The 24,137-nt window shown below is 40.4% G+C and overlaps 1 protein-coding gene across 2 annotated transcripts in view; it reads left to right on the plus strand.

The window, feature by feature from the left end:
• Positions 1-18,526, plus strand: part of LOC145248101 (protocadherin gamma-A11-like) — a 131,357-nt gene extending 112,831 nt beyond the window's left edge. Inside the window, exon 9 of one of the 2 annotated variants that reach the window (XM_080109890.1) lies at positions 18,288-18,526. In XM_080109890.1, coding sequence (XP_079966016.1) covers positions 18,288-18,374 — 87 coding nt within the window. In that variant the 3' untranslated portion in view covers positions 18,375-18,526. The remainder of the gene's footprint in view (positions 1-18,287) is intronic. The other variant, XM_080109891.1, reaches the window with a different exon arrangement.
• The last annotated feature ends 5,611 nt before the right edge of the window (positions 18,527-24,137 follow it).

A 24,137-nucleotide genomic window follows, 5' to 3' on the forward strand; every position in this document is an offset into this window, starting at 1 on the left:
CTAGTCATGTCTACCGATAGATTAAACCGTGCTTGGAAATCTGCTCCTAATATTGGTGTCGTCACGTTGGCTATGGTAAAAATCCACGGAAATGTGCGGCGCAGGCCGAGATTGACGTCTAAATATTTTTCACCGTATGTCGATATTTGTGTGCCATTAGCTGCTTGGAGGCGGTAAGGCTGTGGAATAGCTTTTTGTTTACGTAGAGGTGGTATCACGCTGATTTCAGCTCCAGTGTCTATTAAGAAGTTATATCCATGATTATTATCACGAATAAAAAATAGACGACCTTTAGTGGAAAATCCAGCGACAGTCATCGTCTCTACTGGCCGGAATATTCGTTTCCCTGATTCTTGTTTTTAAAAGAACAAGGATAAGTGCAACGCCGAGCTTGTGTGTCGAATTTTTTGTGGTAAAAACAGATTTCGTTCGCTCGTTCCCGTGTGTTGCTTCGACCTCTACTAAGACTTCGTTTTCGGTAGTCCGATCGTTTATTAAATGAGTAACGATGGTTTATTTGCATTAATTCCTGCACTTGTCGAGTGAGATTTTCGACCGTCATTTTTAGTCCCGATATATCGTCGTCGCACGTCTGTTTCTGCTGTGCTTGTGCTGAGTTTACTTTGCGGTGCCTCAGATTTTCATGGATTCGATCTGCCATATCGGCGAGTTTTTCAATATTTGTCTTTTCCGTTGTGGGTGCTAGAATTTGTACTGTTGTGTCTGGAAGTTTATCCAGCCACAGACTTCTCATTATATTTTCGGACATTTTGTTGTCCCCTAGCAATGTACGCATGTATCGCAAAAGTTGTGACGGAGTGCGATCTCCCAATTCTACTTGGGTGAAAAGATTGCGTAACCTTGTTTCGTTTGAAAAGCCTGTCCGTCGTAAGATGGCCTCCTTAAGTTCGTCATATGGGTTGTCTTCTGGCACATTCTCCAATAAATCCGCCACCTCTTCGACGACGTCTGCCGGGAGTTTTTCCACCAAGTAACAGTATTTGGTTCGTTGAGACGTTATCCGCTTTGCGTCGAAAAGGGCCTGGATTTGGATAAACCAGGTCTTTATGTTGGTAGGATTAAATGTTGGTATATTTACCGTTAACGTTGCCAGAGGTTTTTCAACACAGGAAGGTTCCATGTTTGTTTTCTTCGCTCGAAAGTGATTTCAAAGCCTTTAAACTGTCAACTGACTTTTTTCCGAGGACGCGGAGCTTAACTGTGGTCGAAAAAAAAATTATCGCTTTTGCCGCTGAGTCATGGTTGTTTAATAGCTTATAAGATTCCGTTGTGCATATGATTTCTGCGTCGGGTCACCAACTTGTGGGGGTCGCCTGGCCTTTTTTTGGGAACTGACTTCCTCCACAAATAATAAAAATAAAAGTAAGAAATCTTATGTGCAACACAAACGGAGGTTTATTTCCGGAATAGAAATAACAAACAATAACAAGCAAAACATAGTTCTCAATATTTCAGAGTTCTTTTTTTCGAGTTCATATGAAAGATGGCGAGTCTCTTTTTTTTTTGTGTTCTTTGAATGTTCAAATATGTAACAGAGACAATATTAATGTTCGTCTGTTAAAAGAGAGTATTAATGCGCGGAGCAGTGGAAATGATATAATTGATGTTTGCACGCGTGGCAAGTCCTAATGAGAAAGCGTTGAATGAGTCGGAAGAGTTTAAAGAGACGAAAGAATGCTCGAAAGGCTAAGAGACTAAAGAGATAGATTTTGTGTTTGTGCATGTTTATATTCGATTTGATCGGCTCCAAACGAGCTCTAGAAAATTAGTTTTAAAATGTGTCCTAGGAGGAATTCCATTGGACGGAAGACATGACATGGGGTGCTTTCAACTAGGTCCGCACCTTTGGTATATAAAGGTCACGCCGGAATTTGCGTGGGTGTCATTTTTCATTTTTTTAACGCGCCGAAACAATCAATTGCACTGCGCGCCTAAATTGTATTTAACGATTTTAAATTTGAATATTAAACTGTGCCAACTGGCACAGAGCTAATCGTAATAATATTTATTTGATTATGATAAAGGTTTACTTATGAGTCAATCGTAATCAATATTTATTTTATTATGATAAAGATTTACTTACGAGCTAATCGTAAGTAATATTTATTTTATTACGATAAAGGTTTACTTATGAACTAATCGTAGGTAATATTTATTTGATTACAATAAAGATGTACTTATGAGCTAATCGTAAGTAATATTAATTTTATTATGATATAGGTTTACTTATGAACTAATCGTACGTAATATTTATTTGATTCTCATAAAGATTTATAAATGCGCTAATCGTAAGTAATCTTTATTTGATTATAATAAATATTTACTTATGAGCCAATCGTAAGTAATCTTTATTTGATTATAATAAATATTTACTTATGAGCCAATCGTAAGTAATCTTTATTTGATTATGATAAAGGTTTACTTATGAGCTAATCGTTAGTAATATTTATTTTATTTTGATAAAGGTTTACTTATGAGCTAATCGTAAGTAATGTTTATTTGATTATCATAAAGATTTACTAATGAGCTAATCGTAAGTAATATTTATTTTATTATGATAAATATTTACTTATGAGTTAATCCTAAGTAATATTTATTTGATTATGATAAAAGTTTTCAATCTTTATGATTGAAACTAACCCACGGTTTCTAAAAAAAATTATTTTGAAACATGGAAAAAATATTCTCTGTATATTTTTATACATAATTGAACTTCACCTTAATAAAAATGTTCAAAAACTCGACAAAAAAAAGAGTCAAAATATCGAAATCAATGAACATGTTTCTGTGTCAATTGTTTCTGTTTGAAATTCTGTGCAATTCAATTCATTAAAACTCACTAAAGGTTCACTAATATTTTATTCATATACACGAGAGTCGTTCTGACAGTAAGGCCTCCTATTCTTTAACAAAAAATTAAATGTGGTAGAACTACAAAGACCGGAGTGCTACCATTGAAACGATTGACTTTTTTGTGCCCCAGAATAGTTACCACCATTCTCAATGCACTTTTGCCAGCCTCTTTTGGATGCTCCGATTGCAAAAGTCCAGAGTGCGCTTTGTCACTCACATCTGTCGCCACTCTGAAATCGGCAAACCCATCTCCTAACTATGCTCACATCAATTGCATCTGCTTTGTAAACGTTCAACAGGCACCAATGAATGTTAATCGGTTCAATTTTTTCCGCATGGAAGAATTCAGTGACGCATCTCTTCTTCTAATGCACGTCCATGACAGGGTTGCTTTTTTAGAGTCTCACACCGTCAATATCTGCAATAAAGAGATTAACCTTTCAGGTCATGAATGCATCAGTTCAGTCATTATAATAATATAATTGGCAATCTCCTGTGATCCATTCAGGTGGAATAAAAATAAGAGCTATTAGGTTGGTGCAAAAATAATGTCGTTTTTTGATGTTCAACTTCAAAAGATCATAACTTTTTTCATAATAAACTTTATTAATCGAAATAAGAACCATTAGAATCGATACATTTTTGCCAACGAGAAACAAGTTTATTTATCCCATTAGCATAGAAATCTGAAGTTCTGGAACTGATGAAGTCATCGAAGACTGATTCGACATCATCTCAGCTTTTGAAGCATTTTTCACACAGGAAGTTGTCGAGATGCTTGAAAAAGTGATAATCGGTGGGAGAGAGGTTCGGTGAATATGGCGGATGAGGCAGGGTCTCGTAGCCCAATTCGTTCTGCTTCTGCATGGTCAATTGAGCAACATGCAGGCGAGCGTTGTCATGGAGGAGAATTGGTCCCTTCATATTGACCAATCTCGTACACATACTTTGGAGCTTCTGCTGCATTTCGTCAATTAGTAAGCAGTACTTTTTTGCTGTAATTGTTTCGCCCAGATTCAAGAAGCTGTGATGGATGAGACTGGCCGCAGACCACCAAGCAGCCACCATAACCTTCATTTTTTTGGTGCAATTTTGGCTTCAGAAAGTGTTGTGGAGTTTCTCCGGCATCCAACCACTTTGCCAAACATCGCCGGTTGTCGTAGAGGATCCACTTCTCATCACACGTCACAATTTGCTCGAGAACTGGGTCATTTTTGTTGCACTGAAGGAGCTTAGAAAAAAAACTCAAAATGACGATATTTTGATTATCGTTCAATTCATTCGGCATACATTTATCCAACTTTTTTACTTGCCTATTTGCTTTAAATGGCGAACGACTATTGAGTGGTCGACCTTGAGTTCAACAGCAACTTCTCGTGTGGTTTTGCGAGGATCGGCTTCAATTAAGGCTTTCAAATGTTCGTTATCAACCACAGTCGGCCGACCGCGACTATCTTCATCTTCGAGGTTCTCGTCACCATTGCAAAATTTCTTGAACCACCGTTGAGCCGCACGTTCGTTAGTGATTCATAGGCCAAACGCATCATTGATATCATGAGCTATATATATATATATATATATATATATATATATATATATATATATATATATATATATATATATATATATATGTAAAATAAAATAAAAAAAGCCACTTGTTAAAACCCTTTTGTAAACTTCCTATTTTGTTAAATAGTTCTTTTTGTATATTTTTTGTCTGGCGTTCGGCTTATATATTTTGTCATTTTCCAATGTGCACACACATCACAATTTGGGAGATCGTCTGAAGGTATTATTTTCATGCCTTCGACTACATTTGGTAATTTTTTAATATCAGCTGTATTGCAGTGTCCTAGAATTTTATGCCAGGTTTCCAAGTCATGACAGGCAGTTTTTGAGGGAACCATACTTATTAAATAATATAGTCGGCCATTTTCTTTAATGTCAAATACAGTTCCATTGGGGTATGTTAATTTTGGTGTATTTTGGCCAAATTGTATATTCGCGCCTTGTTTAATTGCAGCCTGCACGGAAAATATGTCTTGCTTAAATATAGGCATGAACAGAGCATTCTTTAAAATACAGTTACAGATTTCGCCTTTATTATTTTTTTAGGTATATTTTAGCATCGCCTCTTTTCAAGAATATATCATTTATTTAACTACCGTCGGCAAGTTCGACAAAATGACTTTGAGGATTAAAGTTTGAATCAAAATTAATGAAATCAGATTCCTTTGTGATAACGTGCGCTGTAGTACCACAGTCTACAAGGTTTTTTTTTTACCATTTGTGGTATTGTCAAAGTTACATGTGAATAGAAATGTATGTTCTTTCCTCAAAGTTCTCAACGTTTTTTACGGAGTCCATTTTAGAGCGTTTATATCGACATTGGAAACTTTTGTGGTTGGGTCGTCAACAATTATAGCAGATGATTTTATTCTTTTTTTGGGAAAATTACTTTTGGAGAATACGTTGCGGTGAGGTGCGTAATTTGGTGGTGTCTGCTTTCGAGAAGCATTTTTGAACTTCATGATATTGCTGGAGTTATTATTGTCCCGGGCACGACGTTAAACTGTGACCATTTCTACCTTTCTACCCCCCCCCAAAAAAAAAGAAAAAAAAGCCACTTGTTAAAACCCTTTTGTAAACTTCCTATTTTGTCAAATAGTTCTTTTTGTATTTTTTTTTTTGGCAAACATTTGTTAAAATAAAACAAAAATGTATATTTGTGTATTTTTGTGCATATGTTTATATGTATTTGAAAAATATTCTATTTGTATGTTTATATATTTAAAAAGTATTTATTTTTATATGTATCAAAAATAAATGGCTTCTTTTTGCACACATTATACCAATATATTAATTCTTTTTGACCGATGAGAATAAAGACAAATTCCCATAAAACCAGAAGAAAAAGAAAAAAAAATACAAAAAAACAATTATTTTATTGGTTTATTTTTCTTTGTTCATTTATTTTTATTTATTTTTCTTTCCTTTACTCAAGTGAAACCAAGATTGAATCCGAAAGGATTTTTCCATTATATCAAAAAAGGGGGTGTGTAAAATGTTTTTGACTTGTGATGGGGGGTATATATTTAATTGCTGCCCACATTAGCAATATGTGGCACAAGGCCGGAAAGTGGGAACCTCGCAGGATCCCCTAAAGAAGGGGCACTCCTGCAATTTAAAAATTGCCTGAGTAACCCTGTAGGCATTCCCCGGTCGGGGCGCCTCAGGCAGCAAGCAATAAACTTACCCCACCGGAAATCCTTGACATGTACTACCCTGTCTCCCTGCAGACGACGCCGCTAGGAGACACATCCCATAACAATGGACTTGTCATGTATATTTAGCCGTTTCGGTCCTGGCCTTGGCATTATTTACTGCCAAGGCCTCATTTGGGGTCCGAAACAACTTAGGCACCAGGGCCAGTAAGGGGGAGAAATAGGGGTCTTTGCTAATGGTCTTAGGCTAGACTTGCGTTGGATAGCAAGTACTTTATTCGAAAACCTACACTAGAATTTCTATCATTCTATACACAGCCGCCTACATTCTTACCAGGACCTACTTAAAATAACAGCTCCCCAGCTAACGGGATGGCGGGCGACATTCACGCTGAAGAGAAAAACATATTTACCGAAAAATAAAAACAAAAATCTATTTACAAAAACAAAAGTATTTTTTTTTTTTTTATATATAAAATGGAGGTGAGATGATGGGGAGGGGGGTAAACTAGAAAACACCCAAAAAGAAAGAAAAAGAAACAAATAAACAAAATGCCACGTCTGGTACCCAGTGCATTTCCTCCATCAGTGTCCAACTCAGGAACGCCAGTCTTTCTGTGTGCTTGTGACTTTTCAAGTCCGGCATTCCCAAGCCTCCCTCGCTAAGCTTCTGCGTACAGACCTGTCTGTGGACATACGGCTTTCCTCCCTTTCAAAGAAGTTTGAAAAGAAGGCGCTCTAAAGCCTTACAGCGATCCGCAGGCAAGGGAAGTACAGACAAGCAATAAAGGATCAATGGAAACACGTACGTAGCACATGCCTCCGCGCGACCCTTCTAGGACTATCTCCTACGAATCCAAGTCCTTACTGACGACTCGACCTCCGTCTGTACTTGCGACCAATTCTTGTCCAGCTGGAGGTCTGGCCCGAACCACACTCCAAGGATCTTTACCGGGCCATCAGTCCAGCCGAACGTACCTGGAAGCGAGTTTACCCCAGTCCAGGCGCCCAACCGCAGGCCAACGGACTTGCTGCGATTGATCACTGGCCCTGTGACAACTTCGTACTCAGTGATTGCCTCTATCACCGCTCTAACGTCGCTACGCCTTGCAGCGAACACAGTGACGTCATCAGCGTACGTGGACACCCTGGCAAATTTGCAGCCAGGTAGAGCTATGCCACGCAGGACTGGTCCCGCCGCCTCGTCCCTTAATTTGCGAAGGAAGGGTTCCAATGCCAGGACATACAACAGAGGCAACCCTGCCGCACCGACCGGGAGACCCCAAAGGACTCCGACAACCTACCGTTTACTTGCACCACTACCGTGGGATCACGATTCAGGGCGGAGACCCACTTGCGGAAGTTCGGACCAAAGCCGGCGGTTTCCACAACAGATCTCAGGAACCCATGGTTCACCCTATCGAACGCCTTGGACTGATCTAAATGGATCAGTGCGGCTTCAGTGTTGTCTTCTGAACCCTCTATGATCGTGCGAACCAAGTGCAAATTGTTCTGAATCGATCGACCCTTCACAGTGTAGTTCTGATCCGGTTCGATCAAGTTACCGATAACGACCTGCAGTCTATTCGCAAGAACGTGTGACAAAATCCTGAAATCTGCGTTAAGCAGAGTGATGGGCCTATAGTCGTCTAGATTCCCCCCTCCATGTTGGTCCCCCTTCTTCGGAAGCGTGACCACTCCTTTGGTAACCTGCTTCGAGATTGAGCCCTGGGCAAACCAATGGTTAAGCACGCTCGTCAGAAGAGGCACAAACATGGGTGACAGCCTCAAGAACAGTTCGTAGGGCAAACCATCGAGCCCTGGAGATTTGTTGCGGCCAACCTGCTTCAACGCAGTAATGACCTCACGCTCCGTAACCATCCCCTCGCAGCTAGCCGTTCGAGCCGCAGTAAGGCAGGGCGAATCAGCTAAATAGCTGCCAAACTCCTGGTCGCGGAGTCTGGGTAGTTGGGTGAAGTGCTCCTTCAAATGTTGCCGAAACCCATTGCAGATCTCCTGTGCTGACACGAGAGAGCGCCCTTCCAGGTTTTTCACCTCCCAAATGTACCCATCTGAGCCACATCTTAGGGCGGCCTTATGCTCACCAGCGTCAACATTCACGGCTTCGTTGGAGACTTTGTCTAACCTAGCTCTAACTACCTGACCTGCGTATCGCTCGCTAGCCAAGCGATCCAGGTCCCCCTTAACTAGAGCTAGTTCTAGGGAATCCCCCCTGCCACCGCTCGGGTCAGTCTATCATCTGAGTGCCTTTTGGTCTGAGCCCTAGTTACTGTGAGGTTTTGGCTGTATTGGATGCAAAAGTGCCTAATGGTGACCTTAAGCCTAACCCACCAGCTACTCCCGGTAACCGCCCCACTAACTCCCTCTGAATTAGTGATGTTAGCTGTTCCCGGAAGTCGTTTGACTCCAATAAGGAGACGTTCAACTTCCAGTAGCCAGCCAACCTAGGCCTATTACCTAATTTCAGATGGGCCAACACGAGTGTGGTCCAAATGACCTAGCCAGTGGAACGTGGGACAAGATAGGAAATCTATTTCGCCCCTTCTAATTAACATCCTGTCCAAGTATGTACTCGAACAGGCGGCCGAACTAGCATGCCACGTCCACATCTCCCGCTCGGGGTAATCCAGACGGAACCTGTCGACCAGATTGCATGACACCATCAGGTCAGACAGGCTGTTGTCACCCCGCTCCGACCCTCTAACCCCCCCGACCTTATCTATGTTGGGGTCCAGGACGGCATTCCAGTCCCCGATTAAGACTACCCGCTTCGGACCCGAAGAGAGAAACACCTCCACCCGCCAAAAAAAGGAAACCCTCTCGCTGTGGATGTTGGGCGCATAAACTGCCACGATCCGGAACGTGCCACTTTTAACGGCAACATCGACCACGACCAGTCTCCTATGAGCGTCCGCGTGGACAACGGTAACCGTCGCAGACAGGGTGCGACTCACTAGCACAGAAACCCCCCGGCTCAGGAGGCTCAGGAGTAAACATCAAAATCGTTTACCAGCACATCGCAGTCCCCTGCCCCAACAAAGTGGGTCTCCTGTATGGCAGCTACATCTACCTCAAGGGCCACAAGATCCCTCAGCACGCGAGCAGCGTTACTTTGAGATCTCATGCCCCTTGCATTCAAACTAGCTAGGTTCAAGCCCGTGGCCATGTTTCCCTAACTAGTAGTATTCGTCGACTAGGGGTCTGAAGTCCTCGGGGGTCAGTACTTCGAAGGCCTGACCGAGACTGCCCGTGAGCAGGTCGGACGTAAGCCGTCCGTCTCGTGCCAGGCCTCCCACATCCAAGGGGAACGTCATCTTTAGCACCCTATAAAAGGAGGGGTGAACATAAACAGGGACCCTCCCCTCACACTGATTTGCAATCTTTGCCAGAGATGGGTGCTCCCCATCTACAATCTTTAATCCCTTGAAGGCTGACTTCCCGGTCTCAATCATCCACCATAGAGCCTTCGCCCTTCCTCCCCTATTCACTCGGACGAAGGTTATCAAAGATGGAGTATCATGAAAGTTTCTTTTTTCCTTCTATCTCTTTCAGGGCTTCCAGCTCTTTCATGTGTATCTTTTGTCTGCCGTTGAGGTCACTGACCATGTGTGCTCAGGTCGGTGGTGCATATTCTTTCCCCGGGCCAGAAAGGGAACTTTCTAGATTTTTCCTCCCTTGGGGCTGTCGACTTTGTCTGGTCCTCCTGTTTCTTTTCTTTTTCAGGTTTTTCCACTTCCACTGCTTTCACGGTTGTCACTGGAGCTTCCGACTGCTCCATCTCGGTATTCTGGGTGGTGAATAGGGGTGGGGTAAGCTGAACTTCCTCCTGGGGGAGTGGTTCTTCAGGAAGTTCAGGGCTCTGGTCTTTCCATTCCCTTTTCTCTTTTTGCTTATCCTCTCCTCCATTGCTCTCGGAGCCTGAGGAGCTGCCTTTTGTGGCTGGTGCAACACTTCGTGTTGTTACCTGTGGAGCCGGTTCTGTTTTCTTGCTTTTCCTAGCCACCACCTTTCTCCACTTGTTGTCTTCTGTTTCTTTCTCCTCCATCCTGGTCTCACCCGCCACCTTCTTTTGCACTACTTTTTCTTCAGGCTTCTTTGTCTCTGCTCCCGTTTTCCCCAGAGGCAGAATCTGGCCAAGTGGCCCGTCTTTTGGCACTGCCAACATAGGGGTCTTCTCCCCTCCACGATGATGGCGATTGACCAGCCCTCGCAAGTCAGTTGTGCTGGGATCGCATAAAATTCTTTCCGCGACAGCCTCATCTTGAACTTATAGTCACCGGTCATGATGTTTCGGGGGCCCTTCATTGCCTCAATTCCCTCAACCTCGCCATATTGAGATATGATGACCCCCAGTTGCTCTTCTATCAAGAAACACGGGACTCCTGTGACTGTTACCACGGACCTCCTTTTCGACAAATATTCCGTTCGTATTTTTATGCTGCGCTATGTGAGGTCCCCTCTTGCCAGCTTCTTTGCCTCTTCCTTTGTCGGCAAGAGGACCTCCCACATGGCGTTGAACTTTTTTACAGCATACAGGGCAGGAATCTTCAATTCCCCCAGCAACTCCATCATCTTATCTTTGGGCACTGCTACCAGCCCTTTTCCGGTCGCGTCCAGGGTGAGTAGGGAAACTGACTGCTCCCTTATTCTTTCCAGTGTTTCTGGCACCACCTCAATGTTGTTCCCGTTGATACTGTCTTTATATTTTTCCTCAAAAAGTCGACGGTAGAATTCCGGGGACTTTGCCTTTGCTCGGTTTTTTGGTCCCAAAGCCCACCGCTCTTCTGCTACTGCTACTGATGGAGATTTTTGGGCTGCCGGAATTGGGGAATCTGTAATTGCGAGGGCTGGCCATTCTTCCTTCTTCGCTGGCTCCACATTTCCTGATCCCCCCATCCCTGGGCAGCACCCATCGTCCACTATTACTTCTGCCGATCTAGTCCTTCGCAAGCCCTCTGTCGCTGGCTTCCGGGGCTGCTCCTTACAGATTGTGACTGCTTCGGCGTAGGTGGTGTTAGTGTCGTTGCCTCCTCCTCATCCTCCAAAAACCACCACCGCTCTATGGGCCGCCTCTTTTTTTGCTGCTGTTTCCCTTCATATTTCCTCGTTTTCACCTCCTTGGGTCTGTTGGATGAACCTTCTCCAGGCCTCCACTTCCTTCTCCTTGGATTTCGCCACCACTGTCACTGGTGTTATCCAGGGCCTGTCAGCATCCACGACGACGACACTGGTGAAGGCCGCTGCATCTTCCGTACTAGGGGTGCCTTCCTGGGTGGCAATCCCCGTGTCTGCAACCCTGCCAGACGCCACTGCACTAGGGGTGCCTTCTGGGGTGGCAACCCCCGAAACAACCACGACCCGACCGCACACACACCGATCGACGACCCTTCCGAACTGGGGCGGCGACCCCCGGAACCCTTCTCAACCTCGGCCACTGCACCCGAGGCGTCCCCCAAGGTTGCAGGAGCAGCGGCCTGCTCCATCTGCTTTCATGGTCCTGAGCCCAACTAGAGCCCGCCGATTCGGAAACCAAGGGGACCTTCGCCTAAAAAGGCACGTCGGTTTCCCTTTGCCTTGCCAGTTGCTTAAGCAATAGCTGGACCCCGGACTATCTGAAAAATAATAGAAAACAAAAACAATTAGTTCAGTTGCCCGAGGGCAATAACAAAAACAATCAGGTCAACAAGGTAAAACAATAACGGGTCCTTGCGGTTCCAATCTCCCCCAAAACAGGGGGGGAGGCTGGTCCTTGCAGTAGCCAAACAAAGAAAAAAAACAGCTAGCTTTCCGACGCAGACAGCAGAGAGCACTGAAAACAGATACTACACTTTGATCTTAGCCAGACGAGGCTGAAAAAGCGATCTCCATCAAGCCAACAGACTCAGTGATGGGGGGTATGAGACGAATGGATTCGCCAATCATTTTTATAACCAACGGCTGTGCTAAACAACCAATCAAAACGTCGCAAAATTATTATAAAAATTGACGAATTTTGGATTCAATCAGTTCGCCGTTTGCTACGTCACTGACCACATTTAATTCTTCCCCACCATCTTGGTTACTGATCTGAACTACACCGCCATCTTTGTTCAACATAATATCTCAGAACTTAAGAGGTTAACTATGCGACAAACCGCATTTGATTCTTGGTCCCCATCTTGGTTACTGATCTGAACTACGCCGCCATCTTTGTTCAACACAATGTCTCAAAACTTAACAACATATATATATCAACAACTATGCATACAGTAACCCAAGAACTTTTATCCATTTTTTCAATTTGATCTCACCATGATTAAAAAAGAAATACTCATCTTTTGGTGTTGCTACTCTCAATACTTTCGGAATACTTTCAATACTCTTCAAAACTCGGCCCATTTCGATAATAAAATAGTGATACTCATTCTTAATTTGAAATTTGATTCAATACAAGATAACGTTACATGTTTCATCCATGGCTGTTACTTCTGACTACGGTATCATAAAATTCAATAAGTCATATTGGACATGTGTGGGAAGAGCGAAACGGAAGTAAGGAAGAGTGACATGATCCATGAACAGGTAAGAGTTTTCCCCTAGGAAATTAAATCATCATCATCATCATCATCATCATCATCATCACCATCATCATCATCATCATCATCATCATCATCATCATCATCATCATCATCAAATAACCCAAAGAATTGACCCCCAAACAAATGAACAAGAATTGACCCCTAAACAAATGAAAAAGCTTAAAACATTGTATTTAAAATAGTCGTGAAATAAAAGAATTTTCATAGATCATCTGAGCTCGTCTGAGCTCCAATCTATGGTCTCCCCCTCCCCAAATTTCACGAGAAACACTCGTCTATCTGAAGCCACTATCAATAATTTCCCCACTCTTCACCTGTGCCTAAACCTAAACATAGATTTCACGAACCAAGCTTCTTTCTTAGATCTGCACACCTGTTTTCCAGCTGACTACAATATGGTCGTCTTCAAGTCCAAAGTAAACAAGTTCTTGATGAGCCGTTCCCCTTAAGTGTTCCAATTTACAAAATTAAAACTTCTAACGATTACTATGATATTGTCCTATTGTGATACTATAAAGTAGCCCTGAGGTGGACTTGAGCCACTAAGTGCTGAGAGTGGGGGGGGGGGGAATAGACAAAGGAATAGGAAATGGCTTAGAATAAACAAAGAAATAGGAAATATCCTACAATCAACAATAGATAGGAAGTAGCAAACAATGAATCTGTAAGTATTTTTAGATCGAGGTTTTTAGAGTTAACAATAACAATAGAAACCTACAAATAAAACAGGGAAGGGCAGCTTCCGATAGTCGGGGTGGGAGGGCGACCTCAGATACCAACATAGAGGAGACAGTTAGTTGACAACTAGATGCCCGTCGCGACGGATAGAATTTGGACAGTTTTAGAGTTGATTGTGAAACAGAAATAGACACAAATGTAACATCGATAGAACGGGAAGAAGACACGCATACACTCACAAGTCCAACAGTCAATTATATGTGAACATTGGCGTTTGTGTTTTTCCTTTCTTTGTTCCACAAATTATCATATTTCTACTTTTGTAAAACCACGTGTGTTCCCATCGACAGTCGCCAGCAAGAAAATGACGATCCGGCCATAAGAGGAATAGTCGAACGAAAAATCCACGATACACGACGTTGGGAGTCGGCGATCGGTCGAAGACACACGTCTGGTCACAAATGGTGCCGTTAGACCTGAGATTCGACCTTCGGGCGATTCCACAACGAAAAGGGACACGCAGAAAAAAAAATAGAAATGGCTTAATCCATTTTGAAAAAGAAAAACAACTAAACATACAACAGAAAAAAATCACGGACACAAAAAAAAGAAAGTGAAAAAATAACATGAGAGCGCTCTTGTTACAAACTTCAGAGAGAGAGAGAGAGAGAGAGAGAGAGAGAGAGAGAGAGAGAGAGAGAGAGAGAGAGAGAGAGACGCAGAAAAAATTTAAACGGCTGAATTAAAAAAAACGGGACACAAAAAGTGAAGGAAAACAAAACCACGCAAAGCAACCGAGGAGGAAGAAGGAGAAAAAAGGGGAAATGCGAGATGAAAAAAAAAGATACGCGGTGAGGGGCTTTCTCATGTTTTGTAGTTCTGCACAGAAAAAAATCGGAAATTTTAGGCCAATTTATTTTTTGCATTTTGATGAAATATTTTTCTAGCTTTTTTTTGTTTGGTTTTCTTAGCATGTGCAGACGTATATTTTTTGCCTCATAGAAACGTGCGAATACAGGGTTTTCCATGTGTGATTCATTGGGAGAGAGATAGATAGATAGATAGATAGAGAGAGAGAGAGAGAGAGAGAGAGAGAGAGAGAGAGAGAGAGAGAGAGGGGGGGGGTCGTAGCGGCGGTACGTTTGAAGGAAGTGAGGAAATCGTGTATGAGCGACGGGACAATGAAAAAAAAAGGAGTGACGGGTTGGAGCGGTCAGCCGAGATAGAAGAAAAGAGAGAGAGAGAGAAAAAAGAGAAAGTTGGCGACTACAATGAAAAGTGGCGCAATAGGTGGAAAACCTTAGTTCGATGGGAGGGGATAATCGTAAAAAGAAAGGTGGAGAGTGAGCGTGGGGTCGCGCATATCTGTTTGAACGGAATTTTTTTTAAATATATATTGAGATTCGTCATAGTTTTTCTATATTTTTTTTACATTTATGCTTAAAGAGATAGGGGAAAATGTGCTTTTTCTTTTAAAGAAAGACAGAAACAATGTCGTCCCTTTTGGATACATGTTTTTTCTCTTGATCAGTTTTTTTCTTTTTGTTGTGAGGATTGATTTTTTTTCTCTAGATTTTTTTCTCTCTGTTGGAAAGTCGCTCCAGGTGGGTGTGAAAGCGGAGACGGGGTGCAACACGCTGGTGCGGAGATCTATGACGGAGAGGAGCCTCAGAGGTGATAATTATTTCGGGAAATTTTGATATTAGATAGTGATTTGTACTGAAGGAGTATAAAAGTGAGGGGAGCAATTCAAATATTATGAATTTTTTTTTCTCCCCACATGTTGTCTAGGAACATGAGATATGGCGACATGCATCAACTCCTGATGCACGGATTACGTTCACTCGGTGTTAAAGTGAGATCAGAGAGCATGACGGTGCGTCATTTTGTTACTTTGTGAAAATGTAAGCCTAGGACAGGAATTGCTAATAATTTCAATTTTTGTCCATATAGAAGTCTTCTATATTTGTGGCAATGCGGCGTTCTCCCGTCTTTTCACTCACGGTTTACAAGAACTTCTAGCAGCATAACACGTTTTATGAGAGATGTTCGTCGATTTAAGGAATTTCCTGAGAGCTTCATCTGTTGTGGGAGAATGGATTTGTCTTACGTCGCGTGCTAGGTGATGGGGGTTGGGGCGATAGTTCGAAAAAAAATTTAAATCATGGTGATTCGACTTGGCCAGGTTGTTAGCGGAAAACGGAACATGAGTTTTGGTGGGATGCAGGAAAAGAAGCATCCAGGAATTCGGATAGTTCGAGATATGACACACTGGCACGTGGGATACGTCGGATCTATGATCCGGTGGCAGACGAAGAATCATTGAGAAATTGTATTTAGAGAGTGGATATATTTAACATACATCGAGAACGTCGATACACGAACGCTTAATGTTTGGAGAAAGAATTACTGGTTAGGATCAAAGTTGACGCGATGAGTGATTGGGGTGAGGTCAGTGAAGAATTTTAGAATTTTAATGTTACTTTTTTATCAATGTTCACGATTCACGAGGAGGGGGTAAAATTAGGAGACACAGGCCGATGATCTGTGCAGAGGGGAAGAGAGAAAGCCCTTCACGTTTAAAAAAAAAGAAAGAAAAGAAAAGAAAAAATAGACAGTCACAGTGACAATTTCTTTTTATTAAAATTATCGTTTATAGAAAAAATGGAGAATGTTTAAACACATTTTTCTGTACACATGCATACGAACTTTATATTTTAATTGTCGTCAAAAAGAATAGGAGAAAGAAAAGAGACTTATAATGATTTTAAAGAAAAACATTTTGGTCATGTGTTTTAAAGAAAATGCTTACGTGAATTTTTATGTATTTCTAACGATGAAGATTACATATGTTTCTTGCTTGTAAAATTGCGCAGGGACTTCTTAATCGATTAGTACAAGAAATAAGAAAAATTTGAAAGAAAACAAAAAGAGACTTATAATTGTTAAATGCTATTTTTTTTTTCAGGTTGTGGGTTTTACTTTGCTGAATTATATTGTTGTTTTAGTGTTGCCGAAAACAGAAACAGTACAGAAGTAATTTTGTTTTGTTAAAATGTTACTTATTTTTTTAATAATGTTGCAAGTGTTATTTAAGTAAAGTGTATAAGATTGTCCTTCTTAATGAAAAAAAAAAATAGCAAGAGACCAGACAGGTTCAGAGGGGGGGGGGGGCTGCACAAGGTTTTCCCAGTGAGAGGTGACAAAAAATCCTCCTGATTTTTTTTTTTGGAGGGGGGAGAAAGGGAGAAAGGAGAGTGGCACTATGCCTGTTATAGTTGAGGCGATTAAAATTCATCATGATTTTTTTTTTTTTTTTTTTTTTTTTTTAGGGAGGTGGGGCGAAATATTGTGGAGGTGTTTAAATTCCTTCTGTTTATTTGGGGGGTAGGGCGAAATATTGTGGAGATGGTTAAAATTCCTTCTGTCTATTTTTGAGAGGTGGGGCGAAATGGCAGAATGCCTGTTATTTTGGGAGTGGTAAAAATTCCTTCTGTTTTTTTTTTTACTTCGATGGAGGGGCGAGGTTAATTTCCCCTCTCTGAGAAGCTGTACCAGTTGACTGGAGCCAGTCAAAAAAATTTTTTAAGGGTATTCAAATACCCCTGGAATACCGAGAGAGTTGAGTGCACATCTGTGGTTCTCGGTTGGAAATAATACGCCGAATTACTGCTTTGTTGTTTCTGTTTTTGAAATTAAGGGCATATCTCTGGTATTTCATTAGTCATGTAATATGTATGAATTTTATGTAATTTATGTTGATATGATTTTGTGTTTTTGTAATTTATGTAATAAATGACAAGCTGGGCACGGGAGGTGTGTGATACTATAAAGTGGCCATGAGGTGGACTTGAGCCACTAAGTGCTGAGAGTGGGGGGGGAATACACAAAGGAATAGGAAATGGCTTAGAATAAACAAAGAAATAGGAAATATCCTACAATCAAGATAGGAAGTAGAAAACAACGAATCTGTAAGTATTTTTAGATCGAGCTTTTAGAGTTAACCATGACAATAGAAACCTACAAATAAAACAGAGAAGGGCAGCTTCCGATAGTCGGGGTGGGGGGGGGGGCGACCTCAGATACCAACACAGAGGAGACAGTTGACAACTAGATGCCGTTGCGGCAGATGGAAGTTGGACAGAAGTGAAACAGAAATAGAAACGAACGTAACATCAATAAAATGGGAAGAAGACACACACACACACTCACAAGTCCAACAGTCAATTTATATGTGAACATTGGCGCTTGTTTTTTTCCTTTCTTTGTTCCATTTCTATTTTTGTGAAACCATGTGTGTTCCCATCGACAGTCGCCAGCGAGAAAATGACTAAGAGGAATAGTCGAATGAAAAAATCCACGATACACGACGTTGGGAGTCGGTGATCTGTCGGAGACACACGTCTGGTCACACTATTGACTACTGTAAAATCTTTAACCCTTATCGGCGAGTGGCCTCCGGGCCTTGATAAGTGGTGACTCATATATATAAAAAAAAATTGTCATAGATCATCAATGTGTTAATAGGATCGTCTCATCTGTGATATGATTAACTTGGTTTCGGGGTTTTTAACATCATACTTCTTCATTCAAACTACTCTATGGAATAATAATAATAATAATAGTAATAATAATAATAATAATAATAATAATAATAATAATAATAATAACAACAACAACAATTGCTTATTTAGACGAAACCATCACTGTAAATGCTGACAATTAAAATGAAAGCGACCAACCAGAAATAAGATACGTCATATATGAAAAATATCCAGGAGGATTATCTTTTTCTTTTTTTTTTTTTTTTAATCCTGATTTCTGATTTCCAGATGTAATACTATCTTGCCACAATTATCATCATCGTCGTTATCATCATCATGTTATTAAACAATCTTTCTCTTTCTTTCAGCCTTCCGGACAAGTAAGTAATTCAAACGAGACTATTTGGAGACCGCCACAACCCAACAATATCCCATTTGAACAGCTAAACAGATGAGTCAGCTTTTAAAATTATATTATTCAAAAAAATCAATCTTCATGTATTCAAATAATGGTCAACTATATAACGGATACTTTGGCTGAGGCATTAAAAAATATTAGCTGATGTATTCAGCTGTTGGTGTATGTCCAGATTGCCAGAAAAAAAAAACACCCACACACATAACATAATCTTCCTTATTATTGTTTTCCTTTAGGTAAAGATTTATTATTCATATTATTTGAATTCTTCAGATTGCTAGTTTCCTCTTGCGTGTTATTTTCACAACGTTTTGTCGATGACCTTCTTCAAGTGTATCTTGCCAAACTTAGGAATCTTTCTGTTGAACTCGGAATCTGTACGGAATTTTGAATGGAACGCAAGGATCTGTGGTGCAATGGAGGAAGTACTTGGTAAAATTCAGTTGCAAAAGATACACTCTTCTGGAGGTTAAAGGTTCAATCCTCAGCATGGGCAACACTCAAAATACAATTGCGAATTACTTCTACGCAGTCATTGCTGATGGAACCTTAACATGCCATCCCCATTGGACTAAATAAAGGATTCCATCCGAAATTCCGTGCAGATTCCTGAGTTCAACAGAAAGATGCCCGAGTTCGACAAAAAGATTCCAAACTTCGACAAAACACGCCCAAAGAAGGTCAGAGGTTACATCGACTGAAACGTTGTGAAAATAACACTCAAGGTGAGTAGTCTTAAGAATCCAAATAATGCAAATCTTCTTCCTATGTCGTGGCATTTTCATGCCATAGATGAAATCATGATTAGTGTTCTTCATAGGCTCTTTAGATGAACGTTTCCCGTTTAATACTAGATGAAAAATGTGAAAAGGATGCTATTGTTAGAAACTTTGTACATCATCCCTTATTTAGGTAAACAAGGTACACTCATGCCTAGCGTGATTTCGGATATCTCCTGACACGTTACTAATATAGGGTGACACCTAGTATTAATGAGATAGGCAATGGTCTTTCCCCTTTGGTGTACTTTCATAGCAAGTGCTCGTCTGAGCTCCACTCCATGCCCCCTCACCTCGCCAAACCTTCACAAAAAACACTCGTCTAGTTGAAACCACCGTCAATAATTTCCCCCACTTTTTATCTGTGCCTAAATCTAAACGTAGATTCCATGAACAAAGATTCTTTGTGAGAACTGCATGCCTGTCGAACATTTTTCCTGCTGACTACAATTTGGTAGTCTTCAAGTTGAATATAAACAAATTCTTGATGAACCATCTCCTTACGTAATCCAAAGTACCAAATTTTCATTACTCATGATTAATACAATATTATTCCATTGACTACTATACACTCAATAACCCTTATCCTCGATTTGCCTCTGGGCCTTGATAAGTTGTGATTTCTATGTAAAAAAAAATGACTCGTGTTAACAAGTGAAAATAAAATAGATCTTTTATGAAAGGAGAAAGGCGAAAACAATTTAAATTACCTACAAGACACCATTCTTGAATGCAGCTATTCTCAATCTTGCAATCACACCTGCAACAAGATAACACGGGCGACAAGATCAAAGTGTAGTATCTGTTCCGACAGATACTGCAAGCATGTGGGGGCAACCCCACATACCTGACCTTTAACTAGCTCCTATTTTCCATCTCTCGGGAGCTGGTCCCCTTTTTCCCTTCCCCCTCCCTTCACTCCTCACATTAAAAATTGGCCTTGTGCCTAATTTGCTCTGTGGGGGAGCAAATAAATACCCACACCTGCACAATTTTCAATGGTTTCACTAAGGTAACAAAACTTCTGAACAATCTCAATTGCTTCACTATCCAAATATATTTTCTCCACATCTGAGTTTTCATCCATCTCCATTGTGCTTACATTTCTTGCACACAAACTGGTTATCATCTCTCAACCTACCTGTAATTCCAATATGTTTATTGTATACCCGATGCTTGCAAGTACCACATCTATTCTTCCAATGTGACCAAACCAACAAAATCTCCTGTTCTGCACACATCTCCCTATACTGTCCAGATTTAATCTTCTTCTAATGCAGTCATTCTCAACCTTTCCTCCATCATTGACTTCTCATCTTTATGCATTTCTCCATCTACCCCCTACTTCCATACAAAAAATTCATAGCCATCATAAAATGACAGAAAAAAAACAAGGAGGTAAAAAAGAATCTTTTCATTGCTTAGCATTTTCTTTTTGTATAAAAATAATGTTATACACAACACAACAACGAGGTTAAAACCATATTGGATATATGAATCGAAGTATGTACGTTTCTTAGACGTGACACAATCTGAAAAGAAATAATTATAATAAAATTATCAGGTACTTCAATTATTTACCTCTGACCATATAATTTTTAACCTTAGGGGTATATTTACCCCTGGTTGAGAACCTCTACTCTAGTATCTTCGATCTCTCTGTACAAGGGTTTGTCAGGACAACCTGACATGAGAATACTTCCACCTACGAGTAAACCCTGATCAAATATTCGCCCAAATAAGATTCTCTCAATATGGCTATATACTGTCTCATACAAGTAATGATGCATCTTCTCCGAGCGATGTTGTTTTAAGTAACAGCACTTAGCTGGATATTCTACCAGACTAGATGAATTCTCGTCCTGGAATCTAGTAAAACCAAGAGACCATAGGAAAGATATACTATAACATAGTTAACTGGTCAATTTGGTGTAATGTAGTTGTTGTATGTCGGGATCCACACTTGGGATCCACACGTTGTATGCAGACAGTTGCAAGGAAACAAAGACAAGGAAAGAATTCAACTCGCTTTTTTTTCAATTGAAACAACAGACATTTATTTACAGGTACTTCCAGAATAACACCTTGTCACTTATTCAAAACTCTTCTCATACTCCAATGTGCTTAATAAGACTCGGCTGTGTCGAACACATGGTACTCTAGATTTGTCTGGCCATGCTTAGGACACGTCTTTTCCTGTTGTTCACAGGCCATGTACGTAACACGTCTATTTCCCCTCTCTGATGTCCCAAACACGTCTCAAATCATCTACATCTTGAATACTTGCTTCTCTGAACACATATGTCCTTTTTATCTCTACTGTCACATCGCACAACCGGCTTGGTCATTTGCATATGGCTGCCGCTGCTGCTGCTACTAACCCAGCGTCAGAAGCTCTGTTACATAAGGAGAGGAAAATTAATGTTCTTCACTTCATTAATAACTTCGATGTTTGTGAGATAAAGGGCAACTTTAGTTGAACACTGGAATATCTATTCATCTCATGTATAGATCAATTATTATTCTCTTGATTTCTGCAACTTTTATGAAGTAAAATAAAAAAAAAGAGAATGTAAGTCGTTTACTACTATTATATCATGTATATACAAATTATTTACCTCGTTGCCAGGAAGTTAAACACAATATGAGGTGTGGTTTTGAGAAGCAAGTGCACAAGGATAAGTGCACTCTAGCCAGCAAAATATGCATGAGCAGTTCCGTTTGCATTCCCAGGTGAGGACGCCTCAGCAACTAAGCCAAAACTGAATTGTATGATAATTCTTTGATACATACATACATATGACGAGAATAATGGAAATAGTATTCCGACAAAATAGAGAAATAAAAAGGAACAAACCGAGTTATGTGTTCATCAACGTTTCGTCTTTATTTCGAGACTTCCTCTGGATGAATGAGATTAAGAAACAAAAACACCAGTACAAAAACATTTTCAAATATTTGTACTAGTGTTTTTGTTTTTGTAATCTCATTCAGCCAGAAAAAGTCTCGAAATAAAGACGAGACGTTGATGAACACATAACTCGGTTTGTTCCTTTTTATTTCTCTCTCTCTCTCTCTCTCTCTCTCTCTATATATATATATATATATATATATATATATATATATATATATATATATATATATTGAATATTTGCTTCAACAGTGAGTAAGCTTAGTAGTGGTATGAAAATATATTTATGGCAAGTAAGCTACACACAGGTTTATATTTCATTTCTGGTGGAGATTATCAGGCTTATTGTGTGGATTTATATCTAACGGTTGCTTGTATATCTAGCTAGTTACTACTAACCAATCAGATTGGTTTTATTACTTTTCTCTACATATTAATTTCTATCTGTGCATCCTTCTAGTGAATACCTGGTTGGTGCTCTTCCTTCTCAGTCGTTCCATTCTTCTTAATCCTTCCCAAATAATTTGTTGTGGTGACAACCAAAACTGGTGCCACATAAGTTTGCGATTTTTCTTTTAGTAAAGTGACAGTTATGGGATTTCTGGCAGTTTAATTCCTTTGGGCTCTTGTGTATATTTTTTGTTGAAGTTTTGTTATCTTGATGATACTGTTTGAGCACAGGAGGGAGCTGGTGCTAGCAAGATTACTGAGTAGGTAGAGTAAGCTCAAAGAACCAGTGCCATTACCAACCAGCAGTGCATTATCTCTGTCAACCAACAAAAGAGTCTAAGGCAAGGTTGCACAGTGTGACGATGTATGGAAGTGAAACCTGGCCAAGGTAGGTGAGGACATGCATTGCATGGTGAGAAATGATATGAAAATGATACAATGGATGTTTACTGTGAGTGTTAAAGACAGGCTTGGTTCTGGTGGCCGTGGATGTAGATTACCATTATTATTATCGATGTTCTTGTTTATTACGCATTTAAGCATATGAAGTGCGTTCAATAAGTTTCCAGACATTTTTATATAAACATTTAAAATTATCGTAGACTCTTGAAAATTCAGTATGGTATTGCTATATGCCTTATGAGATGACTGACCAATTTTATGATTTCAGATTCAAATGAACAGCTACAGCAGAAACTGGAATACATCCTACTAAAGCCTGATTATCACAGTTGGTGAATTTCAAAAATGCAATCTGGACGTGAGAACATTTTAGAAGAACGATATGCAATAAAGTTCTGTTTTAAACTCAGAAAAATGCCACAGAAACGTATGGAATACTTCAGACTGCTTTTGGACCATCTTGCATGAATCAAATATCAGCTTTTAAATAGCATTAGAGATTCGAGGAAGGCAAGGAGTCTGTGAGAGATGTAGAAGTAGTAAGGAAGTCAAAACACCAGAGTTGATTGGAGAAATAAAGAATTTTATGGATAAGGAGTGTTGTGTGTCTATAGAGACAATATTTGCAATTTCATGTCAGTGTGGGAACTGTACACACAATTATTTGTGAGAAACTGAAGATGCGGAAGATTTGCACAAAGTTTGTCCCAAGGGTGCTCCATCCTTGTCACAGACTATTTGACCAAGATGGACATCAAGACAGTTATTCACATTCCTTATAGTCCCGACCTTGCTGCCTGTGACTTTTGGCTATTCACTAAGCTGAAGGAAAATCTTAGAGGCTGTCGTTATGAGAAAATTGAGGAAATGAAAGAGGCTGTGACGATGGTCATCGACACGCTCACGCAAGAGGACTTCCATGGGACCTTCAAGAAGTTGTTATAACGGTACAACAAGTTCATTGCAGCCGGAAGAGATTACTTTGAAGAGTTACATGTGTGTACTATAAAGTGCCCATACGAAAAAAAGTCTGGAAACTTATCAAAGACACCTCGTACAAGACTTATTATAACATGAAATCTGCAACTGAAAAATAATAGAGTACGTGATAGTGTTGGAGACGGAGGAGAGTTGCATGGCATTATGCTTCCAGGCATGCATAATGAAATTATCATGGTGAGTTTAAAATCCTATCTGAACCAGTATGTTCCCTTTCTAACCAATACCTATGTAGTAGTTGATGTTTGCACATTGATGT

This window comes from Euprymna scolopes, chromosome 26 (assembly GCF_053919585.1).
Source record: "Euprymna scolopes isolate OS-2025 chromosome 26, ASM5391958v1, whole genome shotgun sequence".
NCBI classification, from domain to species: domain Eukaryota; kingdom Metazoa; phylum Mollusca; class Cephalopoda; order Sepiida; family Sepiolidae; genus Euprymna; species Euprymna scolopes.